The 25,756-nt window shown below is 45.6% G+C and overlaps 1 protein-coding gene across 1 annotated transcript; it reads left to right on the top strand.

Moving 5' to 3' along the window:
- Positions 1 to 2,277: 2,277 nt before the first annotated feature.
- LOC144146839 (transmembrane protein 45B-like) lies at positions 2,278 to 25,177 on the top strand. Its single transcript, XM_077678777.1, has 2 exons — positions 2,278 to 2,458; positions 20,992 to 25,177. The coding sequence occupies exon 2, from the start codon at positions 21,037 to 21,039 to the stop codon at positions 21,856 to 21,858; it is 822 nt and encodes a 273-aa protein (XP_077534903.1). The 5' UTR covers positions 2,278 to 2,458; positions 20,992 to 21,036; the 3' UTR covers positions 21,859 to 25,177.
- Positions 25,178 to 25,756: the final 579 nt, after the last annotated feature.

Here is a 25,756-nt window from a genome sequence, read left to right on the forward strand (position 1 = left end):
TGTGCATTCTATTTATGTGCGTGTGAGTATGTGCGTTCGCGCATGTATGTGCACGTGTGCGTGTTCGTATGCGTGTTCTTGTAGGTGTGTCTGTTCTTTGTGTGTTGTGTATGTGTTCTGTGTTTGCTCGGGTGTGCGTGTATGTGTGCGTACAGACACACACACGTGAATATCAGAGTAATTTAATGTTATACACGTCTTCTTACCGGTGAGCGCATTGCTGAGCACGTGGTTGTTCGGCGTGTATTGATGATAACAATATTTTGTTCACCCACAAGGACCAGCTGACACGCGAAGTTGTTGAATCCCATCATATAAGCGAGAGTCTTGACACGTGTGTAAGCCAAGTACGAGGAGGACAAGGCGTTTCTAGATACGTTGTGGCCATGTCAGGGGTTCTAATGTCTCCATTCTGGTTTCACCATGTGTTTCCACATCGCCAGATTGTAAGTGTAGTTTAGGTATTTGTGTTCTTTTTCAATAAAATACCAGTATCGAGTGAACGCCTGCGTTGTGCTTTCTTCCTTTGTTCTTCGTCTGTTTGGCCTGTAATACTTTATTATGAATTACGTTTGCTAAACTACCGAGTCGCAAGCATACCAATTTGCACAAAATGCCTCCGGTGTTTTATTATTTTATGCATGTTGTTTGAAATATTGCCATATGCGTCCATGACGGCTCAAACTTTATTTCTCCCGATAGTAGGTTTCCCTCTGGTAGTTTTAATTGTCCACCATGTTTTAACGTTTCGCCAAACATTTCATGTTGTACGCATTGATTTCCGCCGTTTTGTTTTTTGTCAGTTAATATCGAAACTCTGTCAATTCTACGTAAACCTCCAGTACATTACAGCCATACTTTCGCGTTTACTAGTAGCGTTCTAGTTTTTATAGATAGTTTAGATTCGTTTTGAAGCTGCCTTTGAGCGTTTGTGTAAATACGATGTTTTTAACGTGCGAGCGTCATGAGGCTCACTTCTCGATTTTGCGTGCCCGCTAGTCGTCCGCTATCAGTTGTCCTCATCAAGTGTCCACGGAAATACGTTACGAATGCCAACCGGAAACTACGACTGAGGCAGCCAGATGCAAAGGTTGACTGGTGGGAGGGAATGAGGGCAGTAATGCTACGGCAGATGTTATTACACAGAAGTGGTACGTGGTGATTCATCAAGCGTTGCGTCTGCGCAGTGAGTTTGTTCTGCCACCGTTCGTGCATGCGCCAATGAGCAACTGTTGACGCGATGCCGTTACTGGGCTCATTTGGCGACTTTCCGTAAAGGCTAACTGACCGCTATCAGCCGTGTTCATGAAGCGACCACGGAAGACAGTGTCCCCGTCCGCCAGGAATATGTCTGCGCTCCCAAAAGAGAGCTCTTGCCTGAAGCTCTAATCGGGCGTAGTTGCTTAAAACCGAATGCGGAAAGGAGAAGGCGAGCCGGCAGGCTTGCCGACAATGATACTCCGCCGCAGAAGACAGAAAGGATACGTGGTTTTATAAATTGCCGCCTCAGCGCAGTGAAGCTCCTTCTACTACATAAAGCTGATGTTCCTAGTATCGTTAAGTTAAATATCAGTGCTTGGACAGCATGAATGGCGAATGCCGCAGCTCCGAAGCTCTCCCTTGACGACCAGGTAACGCTATCGCGTCTTCCATCTTAAGTCCTAAGCATAGATGTCCCCTGCAATTTTTTTGAAATCATCGTTGCTCTCGTTACCCTGTCGCACTTACCGATGAAACTAAAAACGTCTTGTCAAGCAGCACTTTAAATACTTCCACTATTTTCTCTTAAGAGCGCTACGAAAGCTCGTCCTATTTGTAGCAGCTTCATGCTTTTTCATTTCGGATCCATAAAAATTCACCTTCTGACCACTTGATCGCATGTTTGTGTCACCCTGTCATGCACTTCACCTACGATCTTTTAAAACGCGTGGAGTGCCCGCGAAAGGAAAACTAATTTCAATTCTGTTCCTTCATTTCGTCTTTAAAAAAAACATCTACAAAAAATTTATTTCAATCTACAATAATGTATGCCATAAACTTTTCTCCAAATTATTTATACATCAACACGCCAAAAAGGTTTCTTGTTAATTTCAAGTTTGAAGCTTTCTTTGATATCAACTAAAACAGCGTGTGAAGGGGTCGCATTATTCCGTATTTTCCGGGTTCCAAACGTTACCAGAAAAACAAAAATGTAAATGCGCGGAAATGTCACTTCTTGCATGCTCGCACTTTCGAAAACAAATAACAAAAATACCTTGAGGCTGCAAAGATCATTGTTCTCTGTGAGAACGCTTTGAAGAAAGTGAGTCACTCGGATATTGTATTTGCTACGGAACGCTGCGGGCTGTCGCTACACGACCACTTGCTACGTTCAACCTACTCTAGGCGCAAAGCAATTGAGGAAGCCCATTGAACGTCATTGTAACGATCGTGGATTACACTCGACACGTGTGCATAGGTATGTTCCTTGTTTTATTTTCTCTCGCAACCTGCAAGAAAAAATGGCCTTCAAACCAGGATAATTTTTTGTCAGAAGAAGGTACTCTTGGATGCGGTCTGGCAACATTGTAATGGACCCTAACAGTAAAAAGGGGCGATTAGGTCTATTCGAATTTGGGCAAAGGCTCCTGCTACTGTCTAAAGTTTGGTATACGCCTGCAACCACCAACACGGTACCGAACATGTGAACGCCGAAATGGTGGCACTTGGGTTTCATTTAACGTGAGTATACTATGTTTATTGTCAGAATCTTTTGTTTCTTTATACGGAAAATGACCACAACATTGAAGTACGTAAATCAAACTTGCAATCATTGACAGTTTAGTTCCCCGATATCCACACTGTAGAACAAACCTGACGCTTTCCTCAACCCCAGAATAAGCAGCGTCTACAAAATAAAGAACGTCCCGAAAAAGAAGGATGGTAAACTTTGACAACAAGAAGGTTACAATTGAGACACGCTAAAATATCAATTTCAAGTGTTAGACGGTAATTATAATCAGCGAGGTTGTCAGGGTTCACTAACCAAAGCAAGTTTCGCGACATTTGGGCCATCAACGTAACAAATATTTACGCCAAATCACATGGAGAAGAAGATTGAGCGAGGATATATTTTAATTGGTAGATATTGAGGCCATGCGTTTGAGAAAAGGCGGGAAATACTTGAAAAATATATTTACATTGAGAGGAGCGGAAGCGTGTTTCGTATAATTGTACACTCGCAGTGCTGGCTCAGAATACAATACTGGCGCTACGAACGCCACTGGCGAAGTAAAAATAAGTATACGCTAGGACATACGCCAGAATAAACGCAAGGTCACCCAGAGTAACATTCGATCGGTTAAAGAATGCAGAAGGCATTTACCTAGCTGCACTTTAAAAGTACCTTAAGAGTACCTGATTAGCTCAAAAGTATTTGGAACCTTAAAACATGCAAATGCAGCTCCAGTCAACACGAAAAGCAATATAAAAAAACTTACGTTTAAAGAGGATGATCCTTATCTTAGCTATGCAGATGTCCTCCTTACACGTTATAGGTGAGCAGCTAATATTTGATCCGCCGAGAAATGGGGCTCTCTGTTTCCATTCAATACACTGCATGTTGAGTTTTATATTGCTAGCTCTCATGCCGCAGTGCCTCAGAATAGTATATTCGGAACTTTATTCTAGGGGATAAATAAATCTGACAGCGTTCTGCATCTCTCCGACACAAGGGTACTCATTTATGTCCACGACTTCGAACTAAGCTCTTCGGTATATAAATTAACACATTCAACGTGTTGAGCCCTTGCGTATATATAAACATCTACCAACTGAACTTTAAATAAACCGATCTGAAAAGTTTTCAGTTCCATCTCAACATCTGTACTTTGAAAAACTCCCGTGAAGGCAAAAGCTACCTTGAGTCACTCATTTTATGCAGTGTTTATTGTTGGTGCACCCTATTCTAAACTTTTTCCACAATATTGAGTCTCAAAAGCAGCTTTCTTGTAGAGAGCAAGCATTTACCCCGAGCTGGATTTCTAGCAAATGACCTACAAAAGGCATAGGAGCTCCACAAGTAAAAGAGTAACTAATATTGCACATGACGAAACTATTGGCCAACTGCTGTCCAGTCTTCACAATGAGCTAGTGTAGATATTGGAAGCCAGTAGGACCAGATGTAGCAATAAGGCATTGATTCCAGTAACTTGTTGAAACACCCTGCTCCTTTATGTACAGCTACAAAAGTTTTCTACCCCCCCACGCAAATCCAAGTTGCTGACTGCTTATCATGCCATAAATAGTCGCTGACCCGTCGCTGGGAATTATCCTGAACAGCCATAAAGTGGTACTTTACCCATCGTGGAAGCAGATGAGATCTCAAAAACGCTTGCTAGTAACCTTTATGACAAAAGACGGTCACCTGGCCACGTGTAATAGCTGCTCAAACCTGAAAAAGCTAGAAACTACAAACACGTGGCCAGGAAGCCAACACAGAAACAGGGCAATGACGTTCAATTTTGCACTCGCAATCTCTAAGTAAGAAAGAATTCTTCCTCACTATCATCATCATTATCAGCCTGTCTACGCCCAGTGAAGGGCAATGAGCTTTCCGATACACCCCCAATTATCCCGGTCCTGTGGTAACTGCCACCAATTTATTCCCGCAAACTTCCCGATCTGATTTGCCCATGTTTCTCCTGCCCCTGCCCTGCTTGCCTTCTCTAGGGATCCACTCTCTTGCCCTTAATGAACAACGGTTATCTTGCCGTCGCATTACGTGCCCTGCCCACGTCCATTTCTTCTACCTAATTTCTACTAATATGTCCTTAACACGCGTTTGTTCCCTGGCCCATTCCGCTCTCTTCTTGTAGCTTAATGTTACACCTTTCATCTTCCGTTCCATTGCCCGCTGAGTCGTTCTCAGTTTAAGTTGAACCCTCTTAGCGAGCCTCAAGTTTCTGCCTCGTAGGTGAGTACCGGTAAGATGCAGCTGTCTTACCCTTTCTTCATCAGGGACAATCGTAGGCTGTCAACCATTATCTGAGAATGCCTGCTGTATGCACTCCACCCCATTCTTATCCTTCTCATTATCTCTGCCTCATGGTTGGGATCCGATGTCACTACTTGACCTCAGTAGGTATATTCGCTTTCCACTTCCACTGTCTCGTCACCTCAAACCGCTGTGCTGTCGCGAGGTTATTGATCATTACTTTTCTCCACATTAATTTTTCAGGACCACGATTCTACCCTGCTTGTTCAGTGCGGTAATCATGCTTTGCAATCCATCCCCCAGTTACTTAGCAATGTAATGTCATCCGCTAATCTGAAGTTTCTTATTCTCCATTGGCCCTTACGCCCACCTGTTCCCAATCCAATGTTCTGAATACCACTTGTAAACATGCTGTGAATAACATTGGGGAGATTTTGTATCCTTGTTTGACACCCTCTCCTCATAGATATTTCACTGCTCTCCTCATGTTTGACGATGGTAGCTGGAGACCCATTGGAGGTATCCTCTAATATTGTTACGTAATGCTCGTCTTCATCCTGAATCCGCAATGCCTGAATAACTGCTCAGTTTCATCCATGCCCAATGTTTTTTTTTTTCCTATTCTATGAAGGCTATATATAGGGGTTGAGTATACTACGCGCACTCCTCTCTCACGCGATCGACCATGTGAATATGGGCTATTGTTGAATAGGCTTTACCAAAACACTTCTTGTTCATTAGGTCGACTGAAATCTGAGGTGGCAGAAATTCTGTTAACGATTGCCGTGGTAAGTACCTTCGTACTTACTAAGAAAGACAAAGCTGTGCCAGATCAAGCTAACCCATTATACCTGTGCTGACCACCCATCCATCAAGTCGCGGGACTGTCCCACATTCAGGGCTATTGTGCTGTGTTCCCAAACAGGCAAGAAACTCTTCAAAAATGTCCTGCATGATAGATACGTCCGCCGTAAGGTCCGCAAGTACTATCCCACGTTTTGCGGTTGAACGGGGAGGTGACAACGTTATGCCTTGAGGATTGTGCATTTCCGTAATAGGTAACGACGCGTTCGATTTGTCATGGCACGCAAATACACACAAAGACATGCGAAGTTTTCTCTCTCTCTCTTTCCAGGATGAAGCTCAGTCAAATAATGACCCCAGTATTGTTGCCTGCGAGGTGACATGGGTTATGGGAACATGCAGGGGGTGGCGTGCTGCAACTTGGGTCTACTAGCTGCATTACAGCAGATCGGTATTATTCTGCTGCCAAGAAGTGAGCGGGTAGTCACGGACTCACCTTTATAGTCGGCGGCATTGTCAGAGGGGAGATGTTTGCCCGTGCGAACGCATATATACGTTGCACACCACCACATTGCAAAAATATCTCTCCAAAATTTTCCAAATAAATCATTGCAACTAATTTCTCATTGTGTTGTGTTGACGTTTCCACACTCCAGACCCCAACCACCCCCCCCCCCCCCCCCGCATTGGACACCGCGGTTTCTAGTACTAAAGTGGTCACCCTAGTCACGCGTGCTCCTAAATGCCACTAAAAGACGGTTTTATCTAATTTTCCAACCGGAACCGGGGGCGCCGCATCTGCGTGAAAAGGCCTCCATGAGCAGACGAAAATGATATTGATATTGCAAAATAGCTTAACCGCCTGGGAAAAGCACTCGAGAGTTAATTCACTTACCATTGAAGTTATCTTTAGGCAAACGCATTTAGTGGCAACCGTATTTTTATCAGGATGCCGCCGTAGAAATTCGGAACAACGCACCGACAGTCTCTTCAGTCCTATCCACTGCCACCTTGATCGACAAAATAGCAACTCCTCCTTACAAGGCGATTTTCATAACCCACAAAAACAAAGCATGTAGATATGTTCTGCTTTACGCAAAGCTCGATAATAATAAACATCCTTAACACCAAAACAGAAACCTACCAAGGGCACGCTGATCGCAATAAAATCAAATGTACTGAGATATTATAACAAGCGCAACCTAAATCTTATGACCACGGCACTGCATGCAGAAATCGAGTCTCTGATCACGTCTATCGTCCCCAAACTCAAAAAGCTGCTAATTATTGTGCCACTAGCCGAGCTGCGAATAGGACAACATTTCATAATCAAATCGCAATTTAACTGCCGTAGAGCCACAGCAACAGGCACGGACTCGAAACTTGATTCACGAGGTGAGTATTGCCCCTTAAAGCTTCACTGCCACCCTTTCAACCAGTTTCACAGCCTCTTATGGCGAAAAAAACTGGGCGACTGTGAATGTGCACAGAAAAAAAAAACTCAGGACGAGCGCCGACTAAGTGAAGTTTTATTGAACAAAACAAACACCTTTTAAAAAAAAACTCTCAAGTCTGTACGTGTAAACGTGGGCGCACAAAAAGCAGTGTACACGTCCCGATCCTTCTAAGCCAAGGAAAGAGTCCCTAAAGTATTTCCGAAAATACTTTAAGAACTGTAAGCCCAATGAAAACAAGTGAGCTGGGCATGGTCCTCCTCCTCTCCTCATCCTCTCTTAGCGGGTAAAGAAAACACTTGATTGAATCCCCGGTCAGAGGGACAGAAATAAGGGCCACCCACCATGAATCACCAGTCGCAGGGAACTGGCAGAGGCTGTATTGCAAGTACTACCCTCCGTTGCTGAAAACATGTGAAACGTGCGGCTCCCGCTCGGGCACTTACACAATGATTAACATTTTCGCACCATCCGTTTCCAAATAGCAGGCTTGGCGGTAAAACCTATCTCTAAACAAGGGAACTGAAAACTACATGAGCCCTTCCCACCACTGGCCCTCGACGTTCGCCTATAGAACTCCTTCATAGGGGGGCCATCAAACGCCTCCTCAATTATTCTGAAGAGAGAACGCACCCCTTCAACCCCTGCTCGCATTGCCTTCGGCCCAAAAATGCCCACTCGTGTCCGTCTTTCCCTCCTCATACACATTACCAACTGAGCCAAAGCAAGCATCCTATCGGTACAGCCACGCAATACGGTGGCGGTTAATCTCCGAAGAGATTTCTGCCGTGAGTTTCCTACATCTATACTGACAGAAATTTGCAACCCCATCTAGGCAAGTGGAAGTACAGCTACGTTTCCAGCTTGCTCCTAACGTCAAATTTTCGAGATCTTCACGAGTAAACTAACTAGAATATGAAGTAAATCGACCAAGCTTTACCACTACGCTTCTTATTATGCCACTTCTCTTCGGTTTCGTCATCGGTAACCTTCAGTTAACAGGCACAAGCAGAGATGCGTGTGTTACAGCAGATACGAATCATATGCGCCAGGCGTAGCGAACCCAGGGACCTAAATGGCCTTTTTCACTCTGGAAAACGCACCTTAGGCACCAAGTATCCACGTGCCTGAAATCCCCACTATGCGTATTTCAGCTGTGAAAGAGCAGGAAAAAGAGTTTTTGGGAAATCAGACGACCCCGCTCTTGTCAAAAAGTTTGATCCACGTACGGGGCGTCACTACCAGCCCAATGGCAGCGCCACGGAATTGCTTAATCAGGCTAAACAGGGCAACCATCGGCCCAAAATGTAGGGGAGCAAGCACCATTTTCATGCAGAATGTCAACACTATCATTCTCGCTCCGCGACTAACAAATGCCCTATACTGCTCTTACCAAACATTCAAAAGACGTACAAACAAGGCATGATAAACGTCAACGAGTAATCACCAGACTGCCTCCACACACCATGCCAAGAATGTGATACATTTATCTCGCAGCCACCGACAAAGCCTCTGACAAAGGCTATGCATAAAAACAACTGGCCTAAGCTGACGCGCCACTCAGGACTGTTATCTCATCGCCTGCGATGAGAAATAAACTTCTTTGACCGAAGACACCCCTAGGCGATTTGCATAACCTTCTCAACCGTAAACAACGATTTAAAAAAGAAAAAAGGTAAAAGCGTAAGAGGACCACGCAGACCCTTCCAACGCTGTTTCAAGCCAGTAATATCTGCTATCTACCCGGATGCAGCCTTAGTATTTTTGTGTAGCACACACCACGCCAATAGATATATCAGGCTGGAGGAAGACCACGACCTGTCTTCCCCAATGAATTATTAATTCCCCCGCTTTCACCAGTAATCAGGGCCATTCTGCTGGCAATTGGCCGGCTGAATAGAGGTTTTCCTTTAAGCAAGCAAAACAGGATCCTTCATAAGTCATCACATCAAGTAGAACATCAACCCAGAGCTGATGAAAGCTCGGCACTCTCCCGACCCTTGAGATTACACGCAGTCTCCCGATATTATAGGAACAATTAACGGCCTCCGAAAGATATATCAAATACAAGTTCACACAGCATAAACCTACCGCTACGCTAAAACGAACAAAATAAGAAGGCTGATCACAAAGCATCTGTGTAATTTTACACCACTTACGACTCTCATTCGAAGCTCGCCCGCTTTCCTAACTGGCATTCGCATGCACCGCCATTTAAGGCCGTACCCGAAAACCGATACTTCGAATATTAACCCCACTCGTCTCTGTGGACATCCGCGAAGTCACGAATATCTGCTCTATGTGACCAGCCACTGTGCAGTGGTAACTGTAGGATATATGCCCACCCATGTGCCTTATCCCCTGGTTTACGCTAAAATAGGCGCTATCGCCCATCTCCCCTACGTAATCCCCTCTATGATACCTTTTTCAGGAGGGTACCGGCCTGTCCGAACAACGCCGCATGTGTTGAACTCCTTACATTCCATCCGTTCAGCAACTAACCCCTCACTGTGATGGGAAGAGCAACCTAACGAGCTTACGAGAGTTTGGTGGATGCAACGCTTCATTAAAAATTGCGGGTTTTCACAGGTGCACATTCACCGCTACAACAAAGCTCTCCACGTGGTCTTCTCGCCCCTCCCTAGAAACAAGATCGGTGTTCTATTTTTCAATACTAAGTAGGTATATTACATTTTTTACAATAGCTTCTTCACGACACGCACACAAGTAGCGTGGGAAATCTCACATGAGACAACACGTTGTCGGGCCTACAAGCTGGCATGACTTGCAATGGAGATAACGTCGTCTAGTAAGCGTCCTGTCCTTGAAAATGAAGCGGCTGCTGCCGAAACGGTGAGCCAAAGTGAAAAGCTTCAAAAATGACTTTTATGCCTGACAAAGAAAACAATTACACCATCTTACCATGCGGAATCATGAGGAGGATGCGAAGCATAATGGGGGTTCTGTGTAGGTTCCATTGTGTTGCCGTTATGTTGTTTCATTTGTGGGAGCACGAATGGGAACGTAGTGTGAACCCCCATGTAGAGACAGAGAAATGTATAGAAATGCAGAGAAATGTAGACACAGCGAAGAGACCGACACCCGTGTTACCTGATCGAACACCTCCTAGTTCTTGCCTTTCTTTATTGCGTGCTCACGCTCCTACCCCGCTGCCCGCCCTCTTCGTCCTCTTCTCTGGTTGAGCTGCAAGGCGCGTGGCGCTTCTCGCCACAGCTTTCCCACGCAAAATTCAACATCCTCCTCTAAAGTTTTCAGTTCGTCGTTTCTGTTGACGTTCAGCTTCGCGTGCCTTCGTGGCATCAGTAGCTTCTTGACGTAGTTTGAATGAGTCAAGGAGATAAGGCGCGTTCGTAGCACTTGCTCCTGTCTCGGTTTTGGAACGCAGTGGGAAGAGCGCCACGTACCTCCCATTGCGGCCAGAGAGTCGTGGGATCGAAACCGGGCGCCGCTAACTATTTATTTTTTTATAGTGTAGTGGGAGAGGTGCGAATGGACGGACGACGGACGACGAAGCCGAGAGCAAGAGATGCTTCGTATCTAAAAAAACGCGCTTTTCGTAGCCGGAATGGAACCTGGGTTCTTCGCGTTATGAAGCGGGCGTCTATCCAATAGCTCTATTTTGACATCTACGAAGAAGGTGCCGATTCGCGGGGTACACCATAAACCCAAAGAATTAGGCCAACGGAGTCCACACCCAAGATTTGATGTTGAAAACCGTTGATTCTCTCACTTCTTAAGATACTTAAACAAAGGGCTTCAATGTACAAACAAAAAAGCAACGGTGACAATGGACAACCCTGACGCACAGCTCGTTAAACTTTAATGGATTTGCTTACCGTTTTGTTTAGAACAAGGTGAGTACAACACCGATTGTACGCCATGCGCACTCCCTCGCGAACAACTGAACCTACGTTCACATGCTGTAGCATATCTAAAATAACCTCATGGGATACCTGGTCAAATGCTTTTGCCAGGTCTATCTGTAGCATGGCCAAAGCACCCTGCATACTGTCACAGCATTCGAGAACACTTCTGGCAGTGGGAGTATTTGTCACTATTGACCGCCCCTTTATTCCGCACGTTTGGTGCGGTCCCACAATATGTTTTATTACAGTCTTCAAACGACTAGCTCATATTTTCATTAACACCTTTTAATAGGCGTTTGTCAAACTGATTGGGCGGTACGCGGAGATATACCTCAGTTTGCTTTCGTCCTCTGATTTGGGTATAAACACTGTATGTGACACAGGAAAGGAAGGTGGTAGCACTCCTGTTTTTGTACGACTCGGCGTAGACGTTCCGTAGAACAGGGCTAATGTCATCCTTGAACTTTTTATAAAAAGCTGCGGTCAGTCCATCAGGACCCGCCGTCTTCCCTGGGCTCAGCTCGTCAATAGCCCTCCTTACTTCAACGACTGTAATATCACTTTCTATGCTTGCTGTTTTTTTCTTCGCTCAGGCGTGGCAACAAACACATAGACTCTTTTTCAAACTGCACTAAATCAATAGACTGACGAGCAAACAACTTCTCATAGTAGTCACAGAAGCTACGTTCGATGCTTGCCTGGTCGTTACACAGTGCGCCATCATGCTCGATATTCACTATCATGTTTTTATGTGCATATCTTTTCTCAGAGCTGAGCGCCCTTTCAGTCGGCGCTTCACCAAGCAGGAACCGTTCAGCTCTCGCACCTACAAGCCTACCATAATACTTCTGCTTATCTAATTCCTCGAGCTGCTTCAGTGTTTGAATATCATCCTTGAACGTCCCGGGCGACTTGCATTCTTCCTTGACACAAACATCAAGGGTTCTTCGTAGCAGAGCTTCTTTACGTTTGCCCTCCTTGTTAAGTGCGCCCGATCTTTCCAGGGCTTTCATTTTTACCTCTTGTTTAAAAAGCTCCCATTTAAAGATAATGTTCGTGTCGCTTTCGCCGCTAAAAATATTTTGTCCGCATGTGGTAACTGCCTCCGCGAATACTTCGTCTTCCAGTAACTTATTATTTATTTTCCACAAGCCCCAACAAAAGGCCTTTCGCCGCTTTGTGGTCCTGCCTAACGTTAACGATACCAGGCAGTGATCACTAAACCAGACAGAAGTTACTTTATAATTTTTACACTGCGGCAGAATATCAAGAAATAAATACACCCTATCAGTCGCGCGTGGCTATTACCTTGGAAGTATGTATAGCAAACGGAACCAGCATTACTCATGCTATCACCTACATCTTCCAGTGCAAAGTCGGCGACTATATCGCTTAGTACCACCGTACTTCCGTCCCTAAAAGTGGACGAGCTACTTTTGTCGCGGGTGGAACACACGCAGTAAAAGTCACCCATTAAAATAACTAGCCTTTTTGTATTACACCACTTAAAGATTTCCTCAAAAAACAATTTCATTTCGGCGACTTTGGTGGGGGCGTATACACAAATAATGCGCCATTCATTTGAACTAAACTCGAAGTCACATACAAAAAACCGTCCTGACTCCGACGCGGTGACGGTCTTTGGTGTCGCCCCTACACTTCGCCGTATTAGGAGCGCACAACCCCCAGATAAACCCACCGCGTGCGAGACACAGACGTCGTAGCGCGACATAAATGGCCGCACCATACGGTTCGTCTGATCCTCCCTCTCAACCTTCGTCTCTTGCAAAGCAACTATGTCTAGATCCTCATCTGTCACGAGACGGTATAACTGGTTTTGACGCCTGCTATCAGCAAGCCCTCTGACATTAAGCGTGGCTATGCGCATAGGCTTGCCTTGATAAACCATGTTATATGAGGGATCAATCAGTCTTTTCGCGCAACAATTACATTCAACCCACAAAAAAAATACATTTTGCACACTCTGAACATTCCATACACACCCCCAAACCCCCCCCCCAAAAAAAAAACACTATAGCATCTAAGGGCTTCAAAGCCACTGCAATAAACGCTAACCCCTGCCCTCCCCCCCCCCCCTACCCGTACAACACTATGGATTCGAGAAACATCAAGGGAACGACAAAAAAACCCCCGCGACACAACTTCCCAGTTGCATTTATTCCGTTGGCCCTTCGAAGAAACAGCAAAACCCCCAAAAAGGAGCCAAAGGATGCCGACTACCTTTTCAAGCGACGTGCTAATTGGGCGTAGCCGGTGGCTTCGTTCGGTCGGGGGGAGCGCTGGTCTTCGGTTTAGAGCCCGGACGTCTAACTGTAACCGCCTTGGTAGGCGGCTCGTCGCCGCTGGGAAGTTCGTCGCCCTGCCCGGTGTCGTTGCTTTCGCGCTGCCGCTTTATAGCGGCAACACTGAGGTCCATGTCTACGACGTCCACTACGGGAGAAGACGCCACGGTCTTTCCTTGGCCTGCCGTTCAGGTACCGCTGACCTCGTTAGATGCCGCAAGTAGGGGGGGGGGGGCGTATTCGGCTCGACCGGCTTCTTTTCAGAAGCTCGCTGGCCAGCCTCGACCTCAACCCGTCCCGCCGTCGTCAGCTCCTTCGCCGCCTCGTCGATAACTCCTGCTGCCGTCTCCTCCGCGCCTGCCTCGTCCATGAGGTGTTCGCGGAGGTCATCATCCTTTGTTGGACCGGTGACGCTAGCGTACGACTTGACGCATGTGCTCGCGTCATGCCCGAAGCGACGACACGAGGAACACTTCGGGACCTTACAATCATGCCTGACGTGCCCCTTGAGCTTGCAGCGTTAACACTGCGGGGCCCTTCGTGCGACGACGACGAGGGCCTTGTCACCCGCCACACGAAGTTCGTGCGGCAGGTCATCAATGGTCACGGCAGCCTTCAGTTTGAGGGTCACCGAACGCAGCGTCGAGCCTTTGTCCTGGATGCCGTCCACGCGCCACCGCTCCTTACGCCCCTCGCCAACACGCCCGTAGGGTGCCAGCGCAGCGCAAACGGCGTCGTCCGGCACGTTGTAGAGCAGCCAGTGCAGCTTTAGCCGCACTTCCTGGTTCGAAGGGTCGATGACGATGCAGCGCCGGTCCTTCACTTTGACATCGTTCATGGCCAGGATTTTCTTGACGCCGTCAGCTGATTTCAAAGTCACGGCCCAGACGCGATTCATCTGATACGCCCCCAATGCCAAAACGTCGGGAAGCAGTGCTACACGAGTCAGGGTATCTCGCCCCAATGCCAAAACATCGGGGAGCAGTGCCAGACGAGTCAGGGTATCTCGAAAATCCTCCACTCGGTACGGGCATGCAGGCATGTCGGCATGGAAAAAACTGTGTTTAACACCGATTGGCCTGTTGGAAACTCGGGCAGAACAACTTGATAGTCTTCGGAATCCTGAGCATGTTACCGCGGGCCGAAAGGCCCGCCGAAGCCGCTCCTTGGGCGGAGCTCGACATTCTGCGTCCGTACGCAAGCGCAGCCGCAAGCAGAATGACTGGGCCACCCCTAAGTTCAGAGGTGTCCGGATTAGCAGCGGTGGGGAACAATTAGCAGCTAATCGAGACAAAAAAAAAACGCTTCACGTCGTCGGAATGTAACCTCGGTCCCTACTGTTATGAAATATGCCTCCATCCGATTTAGCTATCACCGCATTCTGGGCGCTTAGCATTTCCTCTGTGTTTGCAGCGCGGGTGTTGGCTTCGGTCTTGGCCGCGGGTTCTAACGCCATCCACTTTGGGAGAGGAGCCAAATCTTGCGAAGGAAATGATCCGGGCCTGCCAGTCATGGAGACCGGCAAGTTTCTATATAAATATGACGTGATGATATATGCAGCGGAAACTAGGTGCCTTACTAAACAACTCGAAAGCAAATTTGGGTTGGCCCAAATGGCCATAGAATGAATAATGACTAGAATAACACTAAGTCACAGGAAACCAGCTCCCTTGGTTACCATAGAAGAAATCTAGTAAAGCCTTTCATAATTGTTGCCGTTTGATTACTTAAAATGCCACCATAATCTATAGTGGCGCGCGCGAAAGCAGGCTACAGAGCGATTTTTTTTTGCAGTAGGTGTAGTACTTCATTTGGTATCGCAAAAATCAAGCATCCATGACTTTTATGAAGGAACACTTCAAATACCACTTATGTATATATTTGCTGCCTCACATTTGCGTAATGTTTTGTTGTTGTTCACCAATGTAGGCAAGTATGAACACTGCCACCGGACGTAGACGCATAGATTTGCCAGTGGGTATATAATCCTATTTCTCTTTGGACGACTGGCTGAATAGGGTTACGCAGACAGACAAACCAACAGAAATACGGACAGAGCACAATTCTCCATTTAATTAAGTTGCCCAAGAAAGACTATCATCTTTAAAAACACTCCTTCTCCAAAACAAAATGTGGCCACTCTGGTGCGTTATGGAACCACGGCCTCCATTTGTATTAGAGAACGAATTCACGTCCCTCATACCTGAGTAACTGTAGAGCATCAGTTTTGGCTGGCGCCATGCAAGCTATGCGGCTCAGCAGACGTGGATTCCAGACAAACCTTCACTGCCACATAACGTGGCAAAATTTACGCGAAGAATCGGTTTATGGACGACTGCTGCAGCGCCGTGAAATAGAAGAAGCTTTCAGGCACAAAATAGATAGCCCAAAAATAATCCACCTAGCAAGAACAAGAAAGGGGTAAAGCTGTGGAGTTGCGGGAATATTATGCGCTAAAGAGGGCATCAAACAAGTACAGCACTTGTGGTAGAATATTTGTTTCACAAACACATTTCACGCCATGTGGAAAAATTCTACAGCATTAGCAAAAAGATTGCGGCTGTAGTGATGAAGCTCAAACGAGTGTACAGGCTATGAAAGCATATTCATCAACGTTTAACTACAAAGATGAGACTCGTCATAGTGTCCACGGTAATGTGGAAGGGGCAATTAACCCCCATAATTGATAAGAGCACAACCAGATGTGTTATCACCTGCTGCGAAACATATATCATAATAACCAAGAGCGTCTAATCAAGGAATTTTCAGATTTGTAACACCTGAGCATAGTGTATACATTAAATTGAACAGTATTTTATATCCATATAAACTAGCGCAAACAAAAAAGAAAAAAATAAACTCAACTTTATTTAAACGAAAATTCGTGTAATATTTTGACGTTGATGTCATAGCAATGGAATAGGGCTCAGAGAACGATTAGTTGCAGAATTAGGTCCGGTCTAATCATAAAAAACCAAGCAGACACCAAATATGAAACTGGGAGGAACATGGGGTAGTTAGATAATTAAACCAAATTGTCTTCTTGTTCCGTAAGTGAATTTAGTTTAAGTAAGCCTCTTCTGTTAACCTGGTAAATATTTCTGCGCGCGGCACACCAACACATTGAAGCTCGCTCATGCCTATCCACAATGCACGCGATGTAAGGTTCTCCGGAATATTTTGATGCAAATGCGTCAAGAAGGTTTTGGTTTCTTTTGAAAATCTACGTTTTTTTCTTAATTTTTTTCTCTTTTATATAAACTCTAACTGCATTTACAAGGGTAACATTTTTAAAATTCCCCCTGCGTCAAACGCCAACAAAAGAAACAGCAAGAAAAGAATGCTACTGAATATCGGAAAGTTCAAACGCTTCTGTGGGAAACCAATTAGCCAAAATACTTTGCGGCTTTTCATGGAAGTATTTCTTGTGAAAGACCTTCAAGAAAAACGGGAGGTTTCATTTGGCGCGATGCGAAAAGCAACGCTACTCCGCGCTGGTTCATGACCATTTGCTGCATTAATTCCACTGCGCTAGAAAGAGTGACAAAGCGCTTCTTTGCACAACGGCAACCACAGTGGAGTGACCCTGAATACCTGTGCATATTTTCCTGTTCTTTTTTCTCGCAATTGACAACGAAAGAATTAGACAATACAGAAACATAAAAAACAACGTACCTTTTTCTCAGGAAAGTGACTTTTTGTACCGAAACCTAAAATTTGGAACTAATTCTAATGGAGGAGAATGGTTAATTTGTTCGATCCGACTTGTTGAAACACTTTAGTAATGGAAAATCTGTTCGTAATTTGTATGCGGAAAATGAAAATGACATTTAATTCCCAAACGTTAGTGCCCACAGCATGAAGTCGACTCTGTTCGAAGTGTCACTTAGTTCTTTCGCAGGCACTCTCAGTAAAATGTAAGATTGTAGTTGGTGATTACATGGTCGTCAGGGGGATAATTCAATCGCGCTTAATAAGAGACACGGCGAAAATGGTAAAATACTGCTATCAAAGTGGTGATCAGCAAACGATAATATCGCATAAGTTGAACGCTTGAGAACAAGTGTCATCGTTTTAACTGACGAAGATGACTCCGTAGATTTACTTAGTGTCTTTAGATTAGGACGAAAGCAAAAGTTAGCCTGGTACCCACACTCACAACGATAAGGTTACATTGAAAAATGCCGAAGGTGCTTGTTGTCAAGCATGAAAAAGCGTATTTATATCACAGGGTTGTCAGAGATCATTGGCCGATGCAGGTTAGTGACATTTATGCTACCAACGTAGAGTGGTGTAAAAATCATTCAAAAAATAATCATGTCAAAGAAGCAACGATATTTCTATTGGTAGCCTTAGCGCTTCGCTCAAGCAAGGGTAAGGGCAGAAAAACTGACGAAAAAATAGCGATGCCCCTCCATCAGCATTTGTTGAGTCGGGGTCACGTGAGAGACATTCAGCATCTTTCCGCAAGCGCCCTTAAGGGAGTGTAGACAATGAATACTCCAGCAGGAGGTGAGCCCACGCCTGAGATGCTTTGTAGGGTCTTTCAAGCATGCCATCCACCGTAGCATCTGATCGTCTGTCACGACTGAACACGCTCGGCCATTGACGCATCCACAAAAATTACCAAAGCCTGAAGAAGAGCGATGCAGTCCCGTTCGGTTATAAATAAACTTTGTTCAGTTAGAGCGAGGTACGGCTGGCGTGCACAATAGCATTCGGAAGTGGATTTTTATTAACTAAAGCAGTTCCAGTGCCAATGATTACCAGTGTCAGTATAGACTTCTGTAAGAGTCACCGCACAAGAGCAGGCTAGTATAGATGAAGTGGAGAGTACAAATAGCACCGTGGTGATGGCTTCAGCCTGCTTACTGCGCAAAAAAAATCTGACGTATTTTGGGGATATTGGTGAAACGGAGAGCGATCTCAGCGAAACTTTTGATAAATGTTCGCAAAACGAATTCGACCGCTTTTTTCATATCGGAGCCAGGCTTTAATCCCTTCACGTCTGAGAACTAGCCCAAGACGTTTAGGTCGCGCTTCACGTAACGACAACTGGTTGAGTCGCAGATTCCTTTCACCGAAAAGGGCAAGAATTTCTGAAAAAAATGGCGGCGGCTCAGATCAGCTAACACTTTATTTGCAAAGCGAAAGCTTGGCTTCACCTTGTTAAGCCTTCCTTGCACTTCTTTAACCTTTAATTTAGCGGTAAGTATTCTACTATTTGTCCAAAGTCTGCCTTTGTCTACTGTTGTGGTCCCCTAACGATATCCGCGGGGTGGTCCGACGCCGCTTGACGACGACGGATCGAAGCCTCCAACTCCCGCACCCCGCTCCGAGAAGGCGGACCGTACTCGCTCTCATTCATGGCCAAGCTGACATGAAGGAGGCAAGTCATGTGGTCATGCGCGAACCAGTTCCGGAGAGCGCGTGCGCCAAGCCGGCAGTGGCAGCGGCGGTGGCGGTGGCGGCGGCGGCGAACGCGGCCGTTTTTTTAGGAGCGAAGATCGTTAAGGCCGAGGCTTGTCCGTCCGGCGTCCGGCGTCCATGCTCACGGCACAGCACCATGTAAATCAAAACAGCTGTGAATAAATAGATCCCTTAAGGCTAACAAGAACAAAATAAAAGGTTTACAAAAGGTTAGACAGAGAGGTAGAGAAAGAGGGAGGGAGAGAGGGAGAGAGAGACTCACAGCACCGTGTAAATCGAAACACGTGGGAACAAAAGGTTAACAAGAACAAGATAAAAGATTCACACAAGTTTAGAGAGAGAGAGCAAGAGAGAGAGAGGGAGAGGGAAGAGGGGTACAGCACCGTGTAAATCGTAACATCTGTGAGCAAAAGGTTCACAAAAGGTTAACAAGAACAAAATAAAAGGTTCACAAAAGGTTAGAGAGAGAGAGTGCTCCTGAAGAGCCGTGGTGGGCGTCTGTGGGGATCAGTGTATTGGATTGTATTGGATTGGATTAAATTGAATTGTATTGCATTGGATTGGATTGGATTGGAAATGTTTTTAGCATTAGTAAGCACTCTCACGGGTGATTACGGTAAAAACGATCCCCAGTGCTTCGACCACTCGTCATGATTCACTTCGTGGAGATACGTGAATTTTTTTTTATTATTGTGGGCCGTCCGAGGAGCTCGGTCGGCGGAGCTGGGCATAACTAGTCACGTGATTCGTTGTTAAAGATACGGCGCCGCTGCGGTCAAATGAGGGTCAAATTTATACTGTGAAAACAGCGGTCAAACAAGGAAAGGGAAAGAAGTACACAAAAACGAACGCTGCTCATGTCAATGTACCTATTTACCCGTCCTCGTTTATGCGCCGTTTTCACCGTATAATGACGAACCACCTAGCCCGAATTCAAGCCTTACTTGAGGTCAAATTTACCGCGGCACAGTAACCGCTCGACCACATTAGTAAAGCTCTCCTTTAAAATCAATTACGTCATAGAGATAGATAGTACACAAAAGGGGCGTCCTTTCAATTCTCTCGGGAGAGATTGCATCATAGGCTGAAAGGGGACTTCGCATTGCCCAGTCTAGATGGCCTAACTTTAAACCGGTATACGTTCTCCGTTCTTGCAAGGCCGGTTCTTTGTCTGCGCTATTCAGCGCAACCAAGATGTCGTTTCACTGGCGACACATCATTTCCTGCCCATCCTGCAAGATTTTATCAGGAACGCTATTCGTTCCCATTATTTCCCATTATTTTAATATTTCCCATTTCCCATATTTCCCATTATTTCCCATTATTTCTCATTATTTCCCATTATTTCCAATTTATTTCCTATTAGTCAGAGCAGTCCTGGTCGAAGTGGCAGCCTTTTAGGGCAAACAGGGTAGCTAAAAATAACAAAAATCTCAGAAATGACATTTTTTTGAAATCTCTACATTTCTTGGACAGTTTCTTTCCGAATGTGCTGGCTGTATTCAGCGGGGATATTTACGAGCCAATTTATTTATATTGTATCATAAAGGCACGCGCTTGGGGACCAGATAAGCAGGCAGTAATATGCCGCCCGGGAGCAGGACATCGATGGTTTCTCTGTATAGCCCGCAACACGACATCTTGGTTGGGAAGCCGGGAGTTTTCCTGGGCACAACAAAGGCGGATTCGGCACCGCTGGTGTCTGCGAACAGCAATCTAACAGCGCTGTAGTGTAGCCTAACACTTCCAATTGAAATTCGTGACGCCACGTCCGACGTGCGATCATAGCGGTGATTAAAGATATCAGACAGGGTGGTGGGGGCAGTGTGCAGGCATCCCTGATCAAGTTCGGTCACCAGTCCCGTGCTCCGTTTACTCCTTCGTTAACGTCTACGTGCCCACTGCCAAGCTAGCCCTTTTATAGTCGCCTGCCACGTGCTTCCTTTTCCGCGTGTCTGAAGTCTGCGGTAAATTGTAGGGGTGTTCCAAATACTTGTGGTCACACTCGTGGGTCATCGTCAAACATAGCCGTCGTGTTATGAAATATGTGCTGAGTTATGAATTACACAAAATACTACATTTTTTGCTTCAGCCTTTCAGTAATACAATTGTTCTTTCTCTTTTTTTTTAATTGGCAGGAAAGCCACAGCCACCACTTCACCACCAAAGACTACCGTTAGGCAATGGGGAATTTTCCCGGACATACAATTCCTGGAACACTGTTCATCATTGTGGGCTGCTGGTGGACCTTTTGCGTTTGGCTCGAATATTTCCGCTGCAAAGCTCAGAAGCGCCCTTACCAGGGCCGCTGCACCTACCCACTCCCCTGGAAATTCCGGCCATACTGCTTCGAAGGCATCATCAAAATTGTCTGCTCCGCTAACGGTCTACGAGGAGAAATCATCACAGCTCTGCGAGATGGCAAATTTGTTGTGTTTGAGAACTCGCAACACATATCTATGTATCTTTTCTACATGTTTAGCGGGATCGTGGACGTGCTGACCAACAATCGCTTCCCCCTCCCGCCTGGGACAGACTACGTTGCACTTTTCCTCGCCATATCTGTCGAAGGACTGCTGTTCCACTTCCACCTGCACGGGAGACCGCCATTGAACGTACTGACTCATACGGTGCTAGTATACGTAACTGCGGCTGAGGCTGCTTGCATCCTCATTGAGCTGACAAAGCCACACAGCGTACTGGCGGCTCTCGGTCGGGCCTACTTCGGGATACTTCAGGGAACCTGGCTGTGGCAGTTGGCGTTCATGCTGTTCGGTCGGTACCCTTACCACCCAGCTTGGGAGGAGAACAACCCTGACAATTTGATGCTGGCCGCAAGTGTGTTCGCCTGGCATATGCTTGTCGGTCTGCTAAACTCTGGATTCTTTGGTTTGCTAGCCTGGGGAGTATGGAGGACATGCGATGGCAAAGGTAGCGCTAATAGTATGAACAAGCCAAACTCTGAGTTGGAACCCATACTGATGGAATCAGGCGTAGAACAGTGATCCCCACGTTATGAGACAAGGCATTGTCCCCTTCAATGCTCAATAGTCACTCACGAAAACTGAGTGATTAGTGTACAGCAGTTGAGTCAAAACAAGAAAATGGCAGCTTTAATAATAACGTCAGCATCAGATCTGATAAACCCGATAGTCTTAGGTATCTAATACCGGAAAAATGTGGTCTGCCTATCTGTATGTGTGCAATTCTGTCTCTGTCTCTCGATTCATAACTATTCGTGTACAACTGTATTTGACACTTAAAACGATATATGATGTACGCAAAAGGATCTACATTTTGGCAAGCTCGTATGCGTTTAGCGTCTTGAACAGGGGCCGGATATTTCGGCTAGTTTTGGTATTGGTAATAAAGTGTCGCCATTACGCTGGTAGCCAATCGAAAATTCCTCAACGTTTGAATATGTGGCTTTGTCTTTCCAACATACGCAGCATTAACGTAAACTAATGCTATTACCTGTATAAATAAAATGTGTTCTGATTATTTTCCTTTTTTACAGCCTAGAGACATTCCACGCAAACGTCGCAGAGAGTTCGCTCGACCATGTCCGATTACACTATAGAAATTCATGGTTCATCACTTCCTCACAGTATTAATTCTCCTAGCCGATTTCTGGCTGGAAAAATTTTTTCTGTGTTTTACAGCCATTTGAAAGCCGCAGCGGTGACGAAAACTTACGTTGCTAAAAAAACATTCAGAAAAATAAAATAATATACTGAGAGCAGTAAAATAATTCCAGATGATAGAAAAAGAAACGCGCTTGCTTGCTACAATGTATGTACAGTTTGTAGTGCGTTTTAAAATGGGCTATGCAGGGAAGCAAACTGACTTTTCTGAGGAATTTCTACACACTTTTCACAGCCATTGAAACTTTTGTAGAGACAATCATACTTTGTTTATATTGGTGACGATAATTCTGGAAGAAATATATAGGAGCCGAGAATGGGGTGGTTTCAGCGTGATAAAGACGTAAACCTTGAACCATTTGCGAAATTGTCCATATTCAGACGTCCATCGCGCTGTGTGGCGGTCCATGTAAAATACAGGCTTAGGCTCATTTGACGGGGCGTACAAAGCATGTTTATTTCAGAAAGGTTAAGCGGAGTGGTTTTTGTTTTAAGCGAGAAATTATTTTTATATTGAGCACACCCCACGGCCCCAGACGGCGAGCCATAAGTCCCTTTCACTGCAAGGAGGATTCCTGCGCGGCAATGTAGAGGTGGGACGTCAGGGCAGGTCCGGCGCGTTTTGAGTTTTCACGTGGCTAGCTGCTCTAAAGGAGGGAGGCTGGATGGTGCTGGATTTCGGAAGGGCGTCATCGGCAGATAATTAGTTGTTGGGGCCCTTCAATAAATTCCGCAGCGCTGCGTTAATGGAAGTCATACAGATGTAGCAGGAGATGGGATGCTGGTCCTGTCTTGATGCATTTAAGAGTCCGCACTTTCCATCGTGGTCGCCGAAGTGGGCTCTTTCCCCACCTGGAAAGCCTCAATGTCGGAGTAACACATAAGCCCACCATCGACAGTTGTTAGCGGTTACGGCACCAAGTGGTAGAAGGTGCGCGAACCTTTAAACATGTTGTCAAGTCAAACATTCTTGAGAGTTTTTTTTGTGCTCAAGCATTTCTCGTGGCACCCAGGGCAGGGATATACCTTTAGTGTTGTTTTCGACCCACGCAAAAAACTGTTGGGGTGCATGGTAAGGTCTGCGCGCTGTGTGAGTGCGAACGGGCTCAAAGTGTCAGAGAAACTGAGAAAAGGACACAAGGCGCTGCGCTACTGCGTGGTGCGACATCTCGGGCACGAATATAACAGCGAAATTTTACCGCTCTCCAGGGGACGGCAGTTCCGCACACTTTTTATTCAGTGAAAGGTATGAAGAAGCAAGGGATATCTTTATCAAACAAAGCTGCAGGGCGAACCGAAAAATATTTTTCTCCTCAACCATTTCTTCTGGCACCCAGGGCAGGGATATACCTTTAGGATATACCTATATGGGTTTTCCACCCATGCAAAAAACCCTTGGGGTGTAATTATTTGTGCCTGGTAAGGTCTGCGAGCTCTGTGAGTGCGAACGGGCTCAAAATATCGAAGATACTGAGAAAAGGACACAACGCGTGCTGCGCTGCTGTTTGGTGCGACAACTCGGGGACGAATAGCACAGAAAAAAGTTTCCGCTTCCCTGGGGACGGCAGGTCCGCGCACTTTTTATTCAGTGAAAGTTATGAAGAAGCAAGGGCTATCTTTATAAAAAAAAGCTGCAGGGCGAACCGAGAAAAGTGGACAGCGCTAGTCCTGTCCACTTCTTTCTTTTTGTGTTCCTGTTAGTCCGCGCTGCTCCCCAAGATGAAAAATCTTGTTCTGTTGCTTTACAGTGAATTTCTTTTTGTTTGGTACAACGCATTTGCCAGTAATGTTGTATGCATGTGAAGCTACATGTCCACTGTTTCTTATGAGCCGATTGATGCCAGCGGACACGCAGAGGGAAATTTCGCTTTGGTATCCGTTTGGTCAACAGTTGGTCTTAATTTTTTTTGCACGAGAGTAAAGCTTGCAAATGTTGTTTCCCGAATGTGCTTAAATGCTTCATCCACGAACTGGATTTTTTTAGAGCGTTCCGACGACCAGTTTCTTATAGTGGCATTACAACCTTTGAATGTTTATTAACACGAAAGACGCCCCCAAAATCATTACGTAGCGTCTAACTGCTTGCATTTCGTGTTACCAGAAGTTCGAGTTATCTGCGCGAGGTCCAAGCTGCGCTTCGCTTTTCGACCTGTGCTACAGGACACATATTTTGTACCTTCTTTCTACTCTAATTATTTGTTTCGCTTTTACTTGTTGTTTACTGTTGTCCATAATAGTATTTCTTTCCTTTTCTAGTTGTGACGTATGTTAGAATTACGCAGTCACTAGCTATAGAATGTTTTTTGGGCTAGCAGCTTTACAAGATAAGAAAAAGAGGCAGTTAATAATGTTGTGCGAAGTCTGCTGGTTATCTGCACTTCCTAATCATTTTATTATTCACAAACGTATGGTAATATAAAACATCGCTTCTGTAGAATTGTATTGTGTGAAGCAAATGAGCGTGGTGACCTCTGCGGCAAGTTTTGTATACGATGAAGTGCACAAAGATGTCTCTTTACCTTGTGAGACCAATACAAAATGCGAACATTTGCGCTTGCTATACGAGATGCAGAGCTCTATGCTATCGTGGTTTGTACTGAATTCCTTCGTTTGCGAAACGCTGGTAATGAAATCGGTGAATAAACCACATTTCTCGCCTGCTCCTTTTTTTTTTGTCCAAACAAAATTGTCACGCTTCAAGGCGTGCTTGCTGGCGCGTATTTAACTGAGAAACATTTCCAAACAAATGTTTTTCGCAAGTGCTCACAGTCAAAGCAAATTAGCAGCTGAAAGCTGTCGAAAACAAGATGTGCAGCAGCACAAAATCTGAAAATAATAATGCAAGCGGTGTTGGTACACGTTTGCGGCACACAAAGACATTCGCACCTGTTGAGCCCATAGCAGACGATAAGCCGCACGGCGTTTCCGCCTCGCTCACCAACAAAAGCCTCGCCATAGCAACATCAGTAATTTCTTGTTGTTTTTGGTTTGACAGTTTCGCCTACCAAGCACCAGGGGAAATATTGACGCTAGTGACGCAATTCTCGCTTACCTGGGACGTATACCTGCTGACCTAGCTGTGTTCTGAACTGCAGCGTAATATACACAGTCCCTAAGAAAAGAAGACGACAGGACGGCGCTGTCCCCTTGTCTCGATTCCACCGTGTCTGTGTCTACTGCGCTGCAGCTCAAGACGTCTATATACAATAATATCATTTTATGAACGTAAACACACAAGCAATTCTATATATTACTGCCA

This window comes from Haemaphysalis longicornis, unplaced genomic scaffold, assembly GCF_048455015.1.
Source record: "Haemaphysalis longicornis isolate Haplotype H1 unplaced genomic scaffold, Haemaphysalis longicornis Haplotype H1 scaffold_7, whole genome shotgun sequence".
Taxonomy (NCBI): domain Eukaryota; kingdom Metazoa; phylum Arthropoda; class Arachnida; order Ixodida; family Ixodidae; genus Haemaphysalis; species Haemaphysalis longicornis.